This window comes from Rhagoletis zephyria, unplaced genomic scaffold, assembly GCF_001687245.7.
Source record: "Rhagoletis zephyria isolate East Lansing unplaced genomic scaffold, Rhagoletis_zephyria_1.1 Rzeph_scaffold_03776, whole genome shotgun sequence".
NCBI lineage: Eukaryota > Metazoa > Arthropoda > Insecta > Diptera > Tephritidae > Rhagoletis > Rhagoletis zephyria.
In genome coordinates, this window is record NW_016160859.1 from 41,783 (window position 1) to 58,465 (window position 16,683).

Below are 16,683 nucleotides of genomic sequence, written 5' to 3' on the forward strand. Positions count from 1 at the left end.
GGGATAGCGGTGTGTCTATGTGTGTGTGTGTGTATCTACATATGCATGTATGTACATCGTCTCGATTTAAATTAATTCTGTCGACAAGCTTTATAAGCTTTATGAGCTTCGCAAGTCAATAAATTCAATGTAAAATGTGCTTATCCAATAAATTCTGACATCAACTCCAGTAAGTAACGTACATTTCGACACACTTACTGCCTGTCGGTCGTTCGCTGTATCGGCGCCAATATATTAGCTGGATGATTTAAGGAATGGTCAAGTATGTGGCTTCATATATGTATGTATATTTATACATACAATATCTTGGAACTGCGTATATTTTGCCTTTAGCCATAAAGCGCGCCACGAGTGGTTTCAAAATTCGCAATCGCAGCCAACTTTACCGAAATGGCTTTCCAATATACTAATATCTAATAAAAACAAGCATGCAAATGTACATATGTATGTGTGTATCATTTCCTTTATGACCTAAATCGCAAAAATTTTGGCAGCACCGTCATTGTGGCCATATTTAATTTGTAGCTTATTCCTCCACTTTCACAACAGCCACCTCCTACTCTTCTATTCCACACGTCACATCCCACCCTACTCAACTGTAATTTTCTCAATTCACTCCAGCTGTGGCTGTACTGAACTCTCAGTGTTTGTGCCACCCACCGCAACCACAAAACCAAGCAAGCAAGTGAGATCAATGCCTAGGCAGTACCGCAACAGCGTCAAGGGCTGTGAGCCAGGGCTAAACACGCCAGTGTTACGATTTCATTTCGCTCGTATATGCTTTCAATTTGACATTTTTGTCTATTTGGGATTTTCATAATTTATGGCGAAAGTTGGCGCTTCAAAAGATGGATGTAGGGACACGTATGTATTCATGTGTATATGCATGTATGTACATTAGACTGCATCACTCCCCATACAAGAAAAAATCGGTACTGTGTTTCCATTGGAATTATAAAATCTATTATATTTAAAGACGTCCACCAAAATATTTCGGAAAAATATTAAGATCTACGTGAGCTGGACCGATTTGAAAATACCTAAAAAATTTAGTTTTTTATGAATAAATATGGTTTCTTAAAGATTTTTTTTTTGAAAAAATCCCCTCAAATGACAAAACGGTTTAAGCTTAGAAAATTTGCATAAAAATAGTAAAAAAAAATTTAACGGAATCATAATAATGAGATTTTTGATGCAGTTTTTAACTTTTTTCAAAGATTAGTATAAGAAAAACTTGAATAACTGAACCTAAACTCTTCCGATTTAGACTTGTTAGGTATCATTGGATAGGTATTTTCTCGCCCTTTTTATTTCTTTGCTAATAATGTCATTCAAAGAATGAAAGAGAAAGGTAGGATGAACGAACGTGATCCAAAGTTGACTTAAGATGTGTAGGTATTTGAAAAAAAATTGGGACACGAATGACTTTTTTTGACAGAAATAAAAATAGTGGGAAATACCTTTCTATTGAGGTCCCACAAGTCTAAATGAGAATAGTTTTTGCCCAGTTATTCAAGTTTTTCTTAAATCAATCTTTGAAAAAAGTAACAGCATCAAAAATTTTATTAATACGATGCCGTTGAAAAAATTTTTAAATATTTTTATGCAGATTTCTTAAGCTTAATCTGTTTTGTCATCTGAGGGGACTTTTTTAAAAAAGTTCCTTAAGAAACTATTTTTATTCATAAAGAACTCCATTTTTGGAGGTATTTTCAAATAGGTCCAGCTCACGTAAAACTTAATATTTTTCCAAAATATTTTTGGTGGACGTCTTAGAATAGAATACATTTTGTAATCCCGGCGGACAAACCGCAACTTTTTTTGGTGATGCAGTCTAATGTACCTACATACATATGTATGCCTTTATATAAGTATTGTAAGCACAGCAAGATTTGTAGGCTTGCAGAACTTTGCCAGTTTTTAGGCAATTAGGTGACGATTATACACACGATACAAAATTCGGAGCAGCCGCCGGCACTTTATCAGTTGATTTTAATGTGAAGCCAAGAATTTTTTTCTCTGCGGATTAGTGGTTAAAAAAAAGAATTTTATTTGGAAATTCATAAACGCTACATCAAAGTATTGTTAATTGTAATAAAAAAAGAGACACGTATTTTTTATTTTGAAAAAGACGTTTCTTTGGAGGTCGCGCCTGTCGATTTTTTATAAAAACGCTGATGTTCTAAATTTTTTTATTTTCATGGCATATTGAAGTGCAACTAAAAATGTTGTTTTTAAATGTAATTACTCAGGTATTATTGGGGAATATTCCCTTAATTACATACCTGTCTTGGGCAGTTAGAATGGGCCTAGTGCCCGAAAAAGAGACTACTAAAATTAAAACGATTTACGCATTGTAAAATTTCTTTTTGAACGTGGTCCAAAGTTATGCGGTTACATACATAAAAAAAGAAAAAAACGAACTGATAACCTCCTCCTTTTTTGGAAGTCGGTTAAAAAGGAAATTATTTCAAATGTATTTTATATTTTCGCAATTTTTAGCACGGGAACAATATTTTTGAAATTCAATACCAAGAATGATATTATTGAGAAGCATTTTGATTTTCTACGAAATAATTACGTGGATAATGGTTAGGCGCCGTCTGCATACACTCTGAAATAAAGCAGGCGCACGTACATATCTGAAATACTTTTCGAATTTACGTGATGAATTTTATACATTTTTCAATAAAATAAACATTTTTAAGTACATAAGTCGTAAGAAAATTCAGAAATTTTTCATATTTATAAACAAGGAAAGCTCAAATTACAATCATTGCTGCTGAATGCAGAATTCTTGAGTTTGCATGCTCGACACCGATTCCTTCATTTTTTTTTGTTACAAATAAACCTAAAATAATATACGTGCCTTAGGGTGGTGCTTAAATGTAGGAAGCAAATCTTTACGTCGATGCTACTATTGTGGAAGATATCTCATATAAATTTTTGGCCCCGATTGGAGACGGTTAAGGCGTGTCGCACAGGGGGCAAAGCTCAGATTACCCAATGAAGACGTATTAACCAACTTCAATCGTGACCAAAATTTATTTGTGATATCCTCGACTTTAATAGTATCGATTTTGGGTATTAAATGAAAAAAATAAGTATTTTCAATTTTTCGAGTCCATACAGCGGTGATTTGGTAATAAGGCCATAAATTCGATATGGCTTTATTTCCAGTTACAATTGGTAATTAGGCCATATGGCTTTATTTCGCTTTCAAATTTTTATGTTTCTTTTATTTGAACAATGGAAAAAGTTCGCAACAAAACTACTAAACCGCCTTGAACTGCAACGTCACCTTAAACATGCAATTACTCTCCTTCCGTCCAGCCGCGCCGCGCTCCGCCGTTCACGCGCCGCGCGGTGCGGGGAGCCAGCAAATGTGCACCCGCCAGGTTACGCACTCGCAAAATTAAAACTTACCTAAGTATATATATTTATTTTCCAATATCCAATAAATCCGGAAATATTAAATAATGATTTATTTAATTTTATTAGTAATAATTTGTATAAATTTAAATAATTCATTATCAGTTTCAAGAGGGTGTCCAAGGCGAATTTAATAATGAATTACAACAAACACATCATTTGGACGTAATGTTCTCTACGGCGAAAAATATGGCCATATGGCTTTATTGCCTAAAAATATGGCTTTATTGCCATATGGCTTTATTGCGTATGGCCTTATTGCACCCCACCGGCACCGCCTTGTCAGCGGGCAAAGCACTTTTAAGCTTTCTATATATTTTGTATAGTCGCGTGCTTAGTAAAAGCTCTCTCTGCCCATCGCTGCCATAGAGGCATCTGTACTTTGCCCCCTGTGCGACGCGCCTTAACCGTCCCCAATCGAAACCAAAATTTATATGTGATATAAGTGACCATGGTATTACCGATTGAGGGAGTGAGACTGAAAAAATCGCTCATTTGCATTTAAGGACCACCCTAATGTACCTACATCTGCCTGTAGTGTCTACAAACCTTAAGGTCGCAAGCTGTATAAGAATTTCTTATCAGCCCAACTGTGCACTGACAGCAAATGATATCAGTAACCGCCTGCATAAAGCTCTCGTGTATATATTAAGTATTCAGGCGTAAATACATAAGTAAATATAAAGAGACATATGTACATAAAAGTGATAATGAAAATGCATGAATGAAACGAATTGAATTGATTCGCATAAAATAGAAATGTGCGAATATTCTTTGAGAAGCTGTTGTGGAACAATGCATTCGACGTTCTCTTTCACTTACATACATATAAATATACCATTCAAAAATACATATGTATGTATGGACAAACATTTACTTAGTGACTATCACAAATCTCTCACTCCAACATTTTAGGCTAGCTATATGCCCGCCAGCGCGTCTTCCCTCGCCAGCTTTGGCCTCTCGGCAACCATAGACCGAATTGCATTGCAAGACGCAACGCCTGCACTCGCAAAATTTCATTTCGATCGCCAATCCTACATTTTCGATTAGTACCAACAGAGCTACTACCAGACAGCCTAGCACTTGGTCCGAATTTTAGTATTACTTCACCGGCGTTGCGTGTCTGTTTGTCCGCGGGCGCATTTCGAGATCGGTTGGTTGGTCGGTCGGTCATTAAAAAGTATTGCGTATTTATAGCAAATGTGCAAGAAGTATTTATGCAGTTTTATAAGTGTCCACATATACATGCATACATGTGCGTAAATGCAATAATTAGCTTAGTACGCTTTTAGTAAACTTTGTCATCAAATGGATTTCTTGTCTGATTTTATGTTTTAAGATACATTTTCCTGAGTGTTTATGGTTAAAGAAAGTCATTACGGCTGTAGTATGTATATTTTGAGGTCATTTATCGAAAATTACAGCATTTAAGACGGAAAACTAAACAAGTGCGTTAGGATATAAAATTTATGTATCTCCAAATATGCGCCATGCAAGCAGAACATGCACTTTTCTGTTTCTGTAGAAGATACTGATGGGTAGCATTTTCTATAAAACCAGTTGGAATTTCGAAAATGGAGAAATAAATCGAAGGTAGTCTTTATCGTTTCGGAGATCCACAATGGGAAGTTAATGGCTTTCAGACTTTTGGCGATATCTTACAAGCAGATTTAGTCAACGTAGAGAAAACAGCTAATTTATGGAAACGTCACTACCCCCGTTGACAACCAGATCTTCCGGAAAATGCTAGTATATATATATATATATATTAGTTTCAACAGAATAATCCTTTAGCTTGCGGAGTACTGTAGTAATGCTGCAATGATTCTTAATTTGTTCTCGGCCATATTGATTAAAACTTCGAATATCTTAAAATAATATTTCCCAAGTTAACACGTAAGCCTGCTGAGAACGGCTAGTTCTTTTTATTAATTTTTCTTCATTCCTTTCTGAGCTCTTCCTTTTTATTTGGGCCTATGTATTTCAAGGTCTACTAGAAAAGATCCATCGATTACTTCCATGGTGGCAAAACCCCATTTTCAATTACTCTGCCGCATAGATTCGGCGGAATTAATTTCATTCGAAATGATTTAATGTTCGTGTATATATAGTGCAAATACATATGTATGTATGTAAGTACATACGTACATAAATCTAAAATCAAACAATTTTTCTTTTAGCACCAGTTGACACTTTCCAAAAAAAAAATGATTTTTCCGTCCGCTCAATTTAAACTGTGTCCATCACTTTGCGTCATATTCTTCCTACTACAAGTATTCCAAAATATTCTCCACATTGCTGGCAAGGAGTACGCCCATGCCTCACATTACAATACAGCAGTTCACCAACACTGCTCTACTATAGATGTTAAGGATAAAATTTTGGAACTACAATGCCATGCGAAGTGCGCCGCAGATGGTGTAAGTCCTGTTTCAGAGGATTCGGAAGCATGTTTCCAGCAATGTCAATCAACCATCTATCGTGAACCGCGGCGAGGCACCTGTCCGAACAAGCAAATTTTCTCAATGCAAGAGATCTCACCAATGCAGCGGCTCTCCTGCCTCGGCAGTTGCATGTACGACGCTGACTGTCCAGTGGTGCAAAAATGCTGCGACATTGGCTGCGGACCCGCCTGTGTGGATGCGATTGGTGTGCGCGAGGACGTTCTGCTGCCGCCAATACCGAGAATTCTGAGATATAAATTAGCGCGTGGAAATAAGGTAGAACTAACCATTGAATCGTCGGCCAACTCCACCTACTACTGCCACGTGGAAGTGCGTTACCACTTCGGTGTCTCCTTCGCACCGCGAAAGCTTAGTGCGTGGCAATGTCAATTGGTGGAGAAGATTGCTGAGGTTTCGGATGCGCGCAGTAAAAGGTAAATACATCGTAAAAGGGAATTCATCATTCGCCAACTATTTGGTATTTGCAGAATTGATATTTCGTTCAATCTGAAGCCTGGTCATTGGTATCAAGCGCGTGTGGCCGCAATAAATGCGTATGGCTTTCGTGGCTATTCTGAGCCATCTGAAGAATTCCGCTTAACACATCGTGAGTGTTGAAAAGTTGCTCGTACCATAAAAAAAATACTTAAGTATACCTTGATTAAACCACTTTCACCTAGATCCCAAACCACCGAAATCACCTGCGGATCTCCAAGTGGTCTCGGCGGTTTTTGATGGTCGACACTATAAGCTGAAAATCGTTTGGTGTCCCTCGAAGTCAAATTTGCCCATTGAGAAGTATAAGGTCATATGGTCACTTTATGTAAGGAATAAGGACGAGTCAGTCATCACAAACGAGGCCTACGTGAAGGACGTAAGAACACCAATAAAATACATTGTTTTCTTTATAAACACAACTAAATAATTATCGCATCAACAGACACACCATTTCGATATCGCCGAACTTTTGCCCGACTCCAGTTACTATATCCAAGTGCAGTCGATGTCCATCAATGGCAGTCGTCGCTTAAAATCAGACAAGTGTTCAATACTTTATAATACAACTCAACCGGTGGCACCATATAAGTCCCTGAAATGCTCGCATCAAAATCACGAACACGCTCAGCAAAATAGTGGAAGCTACATTACCGAGATCAATGAGCAAAATGTACGCTCATTGCACGAAGTTACTATGCCAACGATGCGGGCAACTTCACCAGCTACGTTGGCGAGCTATGAAGTACGTTATCGGCTCAATCGCAAGTTTGGCATGATTGTGCAAATAACGGGACTTCTACCCTATAAAGAGAAGTAAGGATTGTTTTCTGAAATTCTGGGAATGTTCTATGCTAATCCACCTAATCTTTTAGGGTCTACGAACTCTGTCCGAAAGAAAGTAATTGTGAGCATCGAGAATACAGCGCTATTCGTGTTAGGGTGGGTTCATATGATAACTAAGTTTACAGAATTCCATTACTAATTTATTAATTTTTTAATCCACAGCAAGATTCCGTAGAATTCAGCAAACTTAAATTCAACACTACCTACGTACTAAAGGCTTACAGACCCAACACCTTGAGCGCCGGAGCAGCCACTACGATGAATGAAACTTTCTTATTTACAACGCCTAAATGTGAAAACTTTAAGAAACGATTTCCGAAAATGCAGTTAAAATGCTAACTTGGTAGATATTTAATAGTGGTTAAATCGAACTTACGAATAACTCCCAAATTCATAGATCGACAGTATGTAATCAATTAACTTCAATATCCATCTATTTGATAATAAATTATTTACTGTAAATAAAAATAAATCAAAGACATATTTATTTGTCAGTACCAGCATAATCAAAGCATACTGAAATTTTTTACAACATATTGTCCATCGTACTCTCATCGTGTTGAATCCACCAGCCGCTTTATTGGAAAGGCGGAGCATAAAGCTATTTCATATTCTTGGGCCCAATTTCAGATGGCCTATTTAAGTAGAGATTGTTGATTAATTTCAAAAATCCATTTTCAGATCATGCATTTAATCCGTACTTAAACGGCCAATATTGGCTATTTAAATATCAGATATGCAACCCTGTATTTGTACCAAACAGCTAAGATTATTAGATAGGTTGTTTTATCAATCTTGCCAAACAACATTCAGCACAAAATGCAAACAAACAAACAAATGCAACAACAATTTCAAGTAGCAAGCAATAGTGTCTCCACTTGTTTGGCATATTTAAAAAAAGTTGATCTGAAGCCCAACGATGGTTAAATGGCATTTGAGTAACAATCCAAAATTAAACATAAGTGCCGTTTAAATATTCATCTGAAATTGGCCCTTAGAGGCAAGAAGGATAAAATGACAACCCCATGAGTACCGATTTTTACCACGATAATTGGCCATTCAGCAACGGATTTAAGCACTTTGAAGTCTAGACTTCTCCCACGTCTTCTGCAGACTGCATCACACTCGAAGAGAAAGTCACTTGACCCCAGCTTATATATTTGTGATCTTAGTCTGCAGTGTCCTGTATGGATACCTATTAGTATTAGCTTAGAGCTTATCATTTGGGAGCTTAATTAAACATTGCAATTAACAGCTGATAACTGAGCTTGGCTTTGGCCTAGAAACGAACAACACGCAATAAACTTGGGTGTGGAGCGGTAGAAATAAAAGCCTGTGAGGCCGATTACAAACGAGTTACAGTTAACTGGTGTAATAGTGAATTCGAAAAAATGTAGTCTCAAATAAAACACAATCAACTGGCTACTCACATGTTCAATATCGTTTAAGAAGCACTTGAATGCGGTTTATTTTGTGGTTGTGGTTGAGCTAAAAGTACTCCCGCTATCCTGGCAAAGACATTAACTATTTAATCCAAAAAATTAAGAGCAGGAAATAAAAGCATCAAATATGTATGTATGACTGTGCAATTGCATTTATTTTATTTATTGATTTTATCAACTTGCAATGTTGTGTGTCCAGAAATTTTCAATGTTGTGTGTCCAGACAGCTATAAAAGCTTTGCTTTGCAAAGTTCCTATAAGGTCTAGACATCAACCTCGTTGGTTCGAGAGGTAGATGTCGCCCTATGCGCTACGTACGCTACAGCGGAAATGGAGGGCACGCCATTTCTTTAAATGAAATTAATTGGTATATGCATTGTGTGCACATCTATTAATATCGTTGAATTATTTTAATATCTATTACAAAATTTTATACAGACAAGATTTTTTTAATATACAACGCTTTTATAAATGGACTAGGAAGTAGAAAATAATATTTCTCAGTCCCATAGAACTTGTTTTGATAACTTTTGATTTTGAAATTTTAGCAAGTCATTATAAACAACTTATGACATTGAAAATGAAAAGCGTGGGGCGCATGCATATATGTAAAACTCCTATATTGACAGTAAGAGCTAGTACTACCCGAAAATATTACGGTACAGTGCCGTACAAGAGAAAAGGAACACATACGTTTATAAATAAACATATACACAACACATACACAAAAACGGTACCCACGTACACAATACATACCAGGGATGTCGCGAATATTTGCATTCACATTCGTTATGCAAATGATTCGCATCATTTTACACATTCGCATTCGCATCAAATGATACGAATGTTTTGCGAATGCGAATGTGTACCTACATGGGCAGAGTGTCCACTCTAATGTGGTTGAAATGGCTCTGAGTCTGTCTAACCAGGTTGCGGGCAATAACCGGCTTTCAGCTTCAGGCGCTAAACGGTTAAGTAGTATATCAAGCAACATTGATAGGCCTTTAACAAGTACTGCTAAAACTCGTATAAGCAACCTAGACATAATTTTAGATTCCTCCAGGGCAGGCAAAGGCTCGGATGTAACATCAGGAGACACTTAAAAATGTGAAAGAAAAGCTCAATTGAAAGCCTATCTTAAAGCAAAACGTGCTCATCTCGGTGAAAATCCTCTCGATTGGTGGAAAACTAAACAAAAATATGACAAATTGACAGATCTGGGCCGCAAATATTTTAGCACTCCACCCGCCGTTCCAAGTAAGCAATTTTCTAGTGCAGCCGGCCTTATATACGAGCCTCTAAGAAATCACCTCATGGGAGAAAAGGCAGCAGAATTACTTTTTTTTTTGAAATATAATATGCCCATTTTGAACTTTGAATACAAGATTAAAACATTGTGTAGGTTAAGCACTCGTTCAATGTTCTAATAATTTACAAAATTTTACAAAAAAGTAATAAAAACGATTACTTAACATTCGCATTCCGAAAAATCGCATTCGCATTCGCATTTGTGAATGTGAAAAATACTACATTCGAAACATCCCTAATACATACACAAAAACCGTACTAGACTGTCTCGCTTTGATTTCGGAATGCTTACACATTGGGAAATTAGCTTAATGCCAATATAGAAGTATTACATATATGTACGCATGTAATAGACTTGAATTGATAAAAAAGTAATATATGTATGGGCATACATATATATGTGGGTATATGAATAACGATCGCTTAAAATCGATCTCAAATTTTGTACAACGCTTTTATCAACTTGCAATGTTGTGTGTCCGGACAGCTATAAAAGCTTTGCTTTGCAAAGTTCCTATAAAGTCGAGACATCAACCTCGTTGGTTCGAGAGGTAGATGTCGCCCTATGCGAACGTACGCTGCAGCGGAAATGGATGACACGTCATTTCTTTAAATGAAATTAATTGGTGCTCGTATATATGTACATTAGGGTGGTCCAAAAATGCATGTTAAAAAATAAAGTCGGATTTTTTATGCTCTCACCCCCTAGGATTGTTTCATACCGAAAAAAATAATCCCATATTTTTTATTTTGAAATCAAAAAATATTTATAGGCGCTCAAAGCGCCCAAAGTTTTCCATGTTTATTTAACCATTTTTCATCGCAACTATAATTTATAGGTCCGCCAAACCCCTACAAAAACCCATAAAAATGCGATGAGGAGGGCAATAAAAAATCGTTGGTATTGAAAAGTGGTTAAATAAACAATTGGGTATTATTATTGAAAGTCTCCTGAAGAGAACCACAGTTTTCCGATAGAAAAATATGGATTTTCAAGAATTCTTTACCATTTCTACGAAAAGTTGTTTTTTCCCCATATAAAAATACATGGGCGAACTTTTTTCGATATAGAACAATCCTAGGGGGTCAATTCCGACATTACTGTTTTTGGACCACCCTAATGTACATACATATGTATGTATATGCATGTGTGTGCACCAATCTATTAATATCGTTGAATTATTTTATTATCTATTGCACAATTTTAAACAGACAAGACTAAAAAGTAGAAAATAAATAATATAAAAAAAGTTTAATATACAACGCTTTTATAAACGGACCAAAAAGTAGAAAATAATAATTCTCAGTCCCATAGAATTTGTTTTGATAACTTTTGATTTTGAAATTTTAGCAAAAGTCATTATAAGCAATTTATGAGATTGAAAATGAAAAGCGTGGGGTTGCATGTAATAGACCAGAATTGATATGAAGGGTAATATATGTATGTATGTGGATATATGAATAACGACCGCTTAAAATCGATCTCAAATTTGTACTTTCTCTGTAGAAATTTTAGGTATATGCTATGTAGTTTGACTGTTGTCAATTAAATTTAATGCTTTGTATTGCATGCGCTTTTCATTTTGAATCTCATAAATTATTTATAATGACTTGCTAAAATTTCAAAATCAAAAGTTATCAAAACAAACTAAGGGGCTAAGAATTTTTATTTTCTGCTTTTTAGTCCATTTATAAAAGCGTTGTATATTGAAAAGTTTATTTTTTATATTATTTATTTCTGTTTGCTATGGTGGCATTGACACTTACTACATCAATTAAGGTCAGTGCGATTGGCAATGTCAAGGAAAGCCTCATGAAAAAGTAGACAGCAAAACTATTAGTTAAACGGTTTGTCTTGTTAGCAATAACAGCTGCCCCTAAATACCAATGTGCACTTGCATATGTATGTATGCATGTAGCCTGCAGGGAAACCAACTAGTACGGCAACGGTGCGGTTTTGGTGAATTTAAAACCAATAATTGTTTGCGTTACATATTTCTCTTTTCAAAAAATGATACTGTTAAATTTAAGGCAGAGGTATTCTAAAGAACAGCATTTATGTACTTCCTATATATTTTTCCGCTGTTGAAAATTCGAGCTTTTATTTTCGAAGCGGGACCGCAATTTTTTGCCGTGACTATAGGAGATATTTCGATTAAAGTTTTACCAAAGATTTGTACTTTACTTGATTCTACACCTCAGAACCGTTAGCCAAAGCAGAGCCTTAGCGCAACGGTACAGGCGAGATATTTCACAGAAAATATGTTGCGAATCGCGTAATGGGTACCAAATTGATGCAAGATTGTCAAAGTCAGACTAATTATGAACTATGTTTCAATAATTGATAATTTCTTGCTGGGAACATAAATATGTACATATGTTAATTGCATCATTCAGCACTATGCAATAGTCGCAATGATAATCAACACTCACTGTCAAAGCGAAATTCGAAATAAGCGAATCAGTAATAATACGGGCAATTTTTCGAAGATCGTTCAAACACTTTGCGAAGAACAAAAAATGGAGTAGGCAGTGAAGAAAGTTATGGTAAAACACAAAACTAAGTGTTTTCTATCACCTTTTTTACTGTTTATTGCACACAAAATGAAGACAGCAGTTCATTGCCTGAGAATTAATGAAGATATATGTTTCACAGCCTATTTTATGCTTGTGGTCAGATGATTAAGTTAATTGACATTTTGACCATATCTCTACATATCTCTGGAAGTGTTAGTTGTATAGTACTGGAACTTGGCAGTGAGGTATATGAAAGCAATCGCACACTCATGGAGAAAAATTTGGATTATTGCAAAAAATTTGGATTATTGCAAATTGCAAAGAGGTGCACGCCTCTCATACATACCGAATTTTTCATACTACATATCTCTTAAAGTATTCGTGGTATAGTACTGGCACTTGGTATGGAGATATCGTCGCTACCATGTCAACCTATCGAATGTGAAATTGGTTACTTTTCAGGAGAGCAAAAAAACTATTGCAAAAAATGTTGTGTTCATTAGAAAAAGGTGGGGCATTCGACATTTTATTAAAATCAGTATCCTCTGCTTCTAAGAAGACTCGAAATTTAACGATTTGTCAACTTGCGTATCATTCTAAACACATGCGCAAGGTATCGTTATTGGAAAAGCATTTTTGCATATTCGATAGTTTGACATGGTAGCGAGAATACATGAAATCAATCGCATAGTCATGCAGAACCATTGGCACCATTGGAAAAAGGGGCATGACACCTGGAAAAATTCATAGAAGAGAAATGGAACTTGGTATGTAGATAAATGAAATCAATCGCATACCCATGGAAAAAATGTGGGTTATTGGAAAAGAGAGCGTCGCACCTCCCATAACAACCGAATTTTTCATACTGCATATCTCTGGAAGTGTTCATGACAGAGTACTCGAGCATGGTCCCATACTCACAGAGAAAATTGAAGCGTTTTGAAAAGGGGACGTGGCACCTTCCAAGCGTACCGAAGCTTTTACCTGTCTTTGTATGTATATATAATTCTTCTGTACGTGTGTTTGTGAGTGAACCGATTTTAACGAAATTTTTTGTGTATGTTTGAGTTGGTGGCGCTGGAGTCAAGTTATTACCAAAAGTCATATTTGCGATCCGATTTTGCTTATATTCGAGATATGTATTGGTAACTGTAAGGTCAATACCATTGAAAAAAGAGCCGCCGGGTAGCGCTGGAGTCGAGTTGTTACTAAAAATCGTCAAGTGAGAAGAATTCCGTGAATGTCCGATTACTTCGACGTGCTATATCACCGAGTATGTCGAACTACCGTGTTCCGATTCGCCCAATTGACTTGATTTGCCAATATTACTATGCGTTAAAGCTTGATTCGGAGACACAAGGATTGAGTTGTGCAGGGGTTAATCTCAAATGGCCACAGTTAAATCAACCATCAGAAACATTGCGCTCCTTGATAAGACATTTAAGGTATTTCATTTGAAATAGGTCTATGTATACTGGATTTATGTAGACCAATGATACTCACCCGTTTTGAAATTGCCACCAACTATACTACATAGTTTCAACGACAGATTCACCATCGAACCGGATCACTGTTGCCGCCAGGGAGTTAAGAGGATAAAGCTCTTTAAATTTATTTCGTTGTACGATTAACAGTACCATGAAGCGTATCAGATCATTAGAGAATTTCAAGAACTTCTTCACGGACATATGTACTCCTCCGTTACGTTATTAATACGACAATAGAAATGTGCATTCTGACAACCACCTAACCGTAATACCGATTTCTCCGGAAATCGCGAACCTGAATTGTTGGTGAAAATTTTGGGCCAAAATGTTTCAATAATTTTTTTTTTTTTTTTGGCAGGACGAAGCTGGTAGTACTTCTATAAAAGTCTAGCACATTACACCTAAAAATTTCAAACTTTGTATCCATTTTTACTCCATTTCAAGACCGTGACCGTGTTATGCATTTTGTTCCGCTTAAAGTTTTTATGTGGAAAAAAATGCCTAGTAGTCTTAAGTTGGCGAGTTGAAGGGATGTGAGAAACTAAATTTCACCATCCCAGGCATCCCCACAGACTTCAAACGGTAAGCGGCATGGAAAAAATTTCATCACTGCCCCTAATGTCAAACCTAACCATATAAAATCGCCGTAATTTAGACCTATACGACAAAAACAGCTGTAATACCAGCAACCAACACGCTCAGGCAAAAGGTAGTGACATTAAATTTAGTCAACCACATCCATGAAATTCCTCTAGGAACGCTTTGGAAAAAACTTAAAACTTACTCTAGTGGTGTGTACTAAATAGACGGCTCCAAGGTAAGTAAGAAAAATTAGTGATGTATACTCGCTGGAACTTAAACTAAGTTTTCTGTAGAGTAGTCGTTCGACCCTAAGATGACGATGTCCTCAATTCGCTAGTTGTGGAGGCCACTATTATTCAGTTGTGAAGAAGGATGCCAAAAGAATGGGTTTACTGGCATTGTTCAGACGACAAGAAAACCAAGAGCATCGTGGGCTTTCTCTGTCTTTGTCCGGTTTTGGCTGTGCTGAAAAAGTGGTGTCCTCTGTGGACTATCTTTCGGACTAAAACTGGACAAAGGTTAGCGGTATTCAATGCTTTATAAGTCAACTTAAACGTTCGGCAGCAACAACTAGCCAAAACAATATAACATATTTTGGAATCTGAATGAAGCCAGTCATTACGGCCCAAAGTGAGCTTAGGCTCTTTAATATTTAAGCCATTTGTATAGGAAACTGATTGCAGTATTGGTTTCTTGTTTATGGGAGGAAAGCCAGCGGTTACATCGCAAAATTAATGCCGGCGGAAAAATAGGGTTTAAAATTGGTTGCGAAATATGTACAGAAGTAGAAAAAGTGAGTAGTTAAGACGGGACAACAAGTATCCAAAGTAATTTTTAAAAGGTACCCTTTGATCTGTTTCGTTTGTTTCAATGATAATAGGATCATTTCTTGGAATTCGAGAGAATTTCGTCTACTTGGAAACGAACATTAACACCGATAATAGTGCCAGAATGGAAATCCAACGTAGAATTCCTCTTGCCAACAAGTGTTACTTTGGACTGAGTAGGCAATTCAGAAGTAAAGTCCGCTCTTGACGTACGAAAACCACACTCTATAAGTCACTTATCATGCTCGTGTTGGTATATTTATGGCGCAGAAACATGGACAATGACAACATCCGATCAGGCGGCTCTTGGAGTGTTCGAGAGAAAGATTTTGCGCAAAATTTATTGTCCTTTACGCGTTGGCAACGGCGAGTACCGCAGACGATGGAACGATGAGCTGTATGAGCTTTACAACGACATAAACATAGTGCAGCGAATTAAAATACAGCGGTTCCGCTGGCTTACAGGCTAACCTAATATTCGCAGCTTGCGTTCTGGTACGCACGCCGTAGAATTTTTTTCTTGCGTCATCCGAAATTGGCTTGCGGGCGTTTGCATTTGATTTCATTGAGCGAAATGTCAGATCAAAATGTCACGCATAACAAAAATTTGGAAATTGAGTAAGCTTCATACGCACGCCGTTCACTTTCGGTTGGTCCCATACAAGTTGTATGTGCATGAGAAATTTTTTACAGTAAATTGGCGGCGTACGTGAATATTAGGTTAGCCTGTTAGCCATGTTGTTCGAATAGACTCCGACGTTCCGGCTCGGAAAATATTCAACTCAAAACCCGCTAGTGGTAGCAGAGGAAGAGGGAGGCCCCCACTGCAACGACTGGCGTGCTTTGTTTAACTCGGCCAAAATCGCTTAGGCTGTTATAGCATTAAAGAAGAAGAAGAGGAGCTAATAGTATTAGATACAGGTATTTAATTAGTGGCTGCATTTTTCTATTAATTTTGGTAGGTAACGTATCAACGCAAACCATCACTTTGCTCAAACCCTGACGCAGTTAAAAAAATTTTGTAGTCAGTTCGGTCAAACAAAACAGTACTAATGGTGATTTCATTTCACCCATGTGTTTTGATGTTAAAAGGCATGTGTTTGCCTTCTGGTCCTTGGCTAGCTCATGCATTTCATAACATTGTCATTTTAAACAACCATCTGATTTTCAGGGCAACCATCTCTTCTGACAAAGCTTCACAGGACAGAGAATGTGCCTTTTTTTGCCTTACAAGAGTGTGACATAGAATCAAATACGAAAAGAGAAAGGGGCAATCAAAAGGCGACATTTTTTGGTAGAA

General features: G+C 36.9%; 1 protein-coding gene across 7 annotated transcripts; it reads left to right on the forward strand.

Annotated features, from left to right (window-relative positions):
• Positions 1-4,430: 4,430 nt before the first annotated feature.
• On the forward strand, positions 4,431-7,692 carry Kal1 (anosmin-1 Kallmann syndrome 1). Of its 7 annotated transcripts, XM_017624781.1 has the most exons (8): positions 4,431-4,646; positions 4,775-4,822; positions 5,616-6,313; positions 6,368-6,486; positions 6,560-6,753; positions 6,820-7,190; positions 7,250-7,316; positions 7,383-7,692. In XM_017624781.1, the coding sequence occupies exons 3-8, from the start codon at positions 5,643-5,645 to the stop codon at positions 7,557-7,559; spliced, it is 1,599 nt and encodes a 532-aa protein (XP_017480270.1). In that variant the 5' UTR covers positions 4,431-4,646; positions 4,775-4,822; positions 5,616-5,642; the 3' UTR covers positions 7,560-7,692. The 7 variants fall into 7 exon arrangements, with proteins under 7 accessions (XP_017480270.1, XP_017480267.1, XP_017480268.1 ...); XM_017624778.1 differs by lacking the exon at positions 4,775-4,822 and having other exon boundaries at positions 4,484-4,774; XM_017624779.1 differs by lacking the exon at positions 4,775-4,822 and having other exon boundaries at positions 4,484-4,690.
• The last annotated feature ends 8,991 nt before the right edge of the window (positions 7,693-16,683 follow it).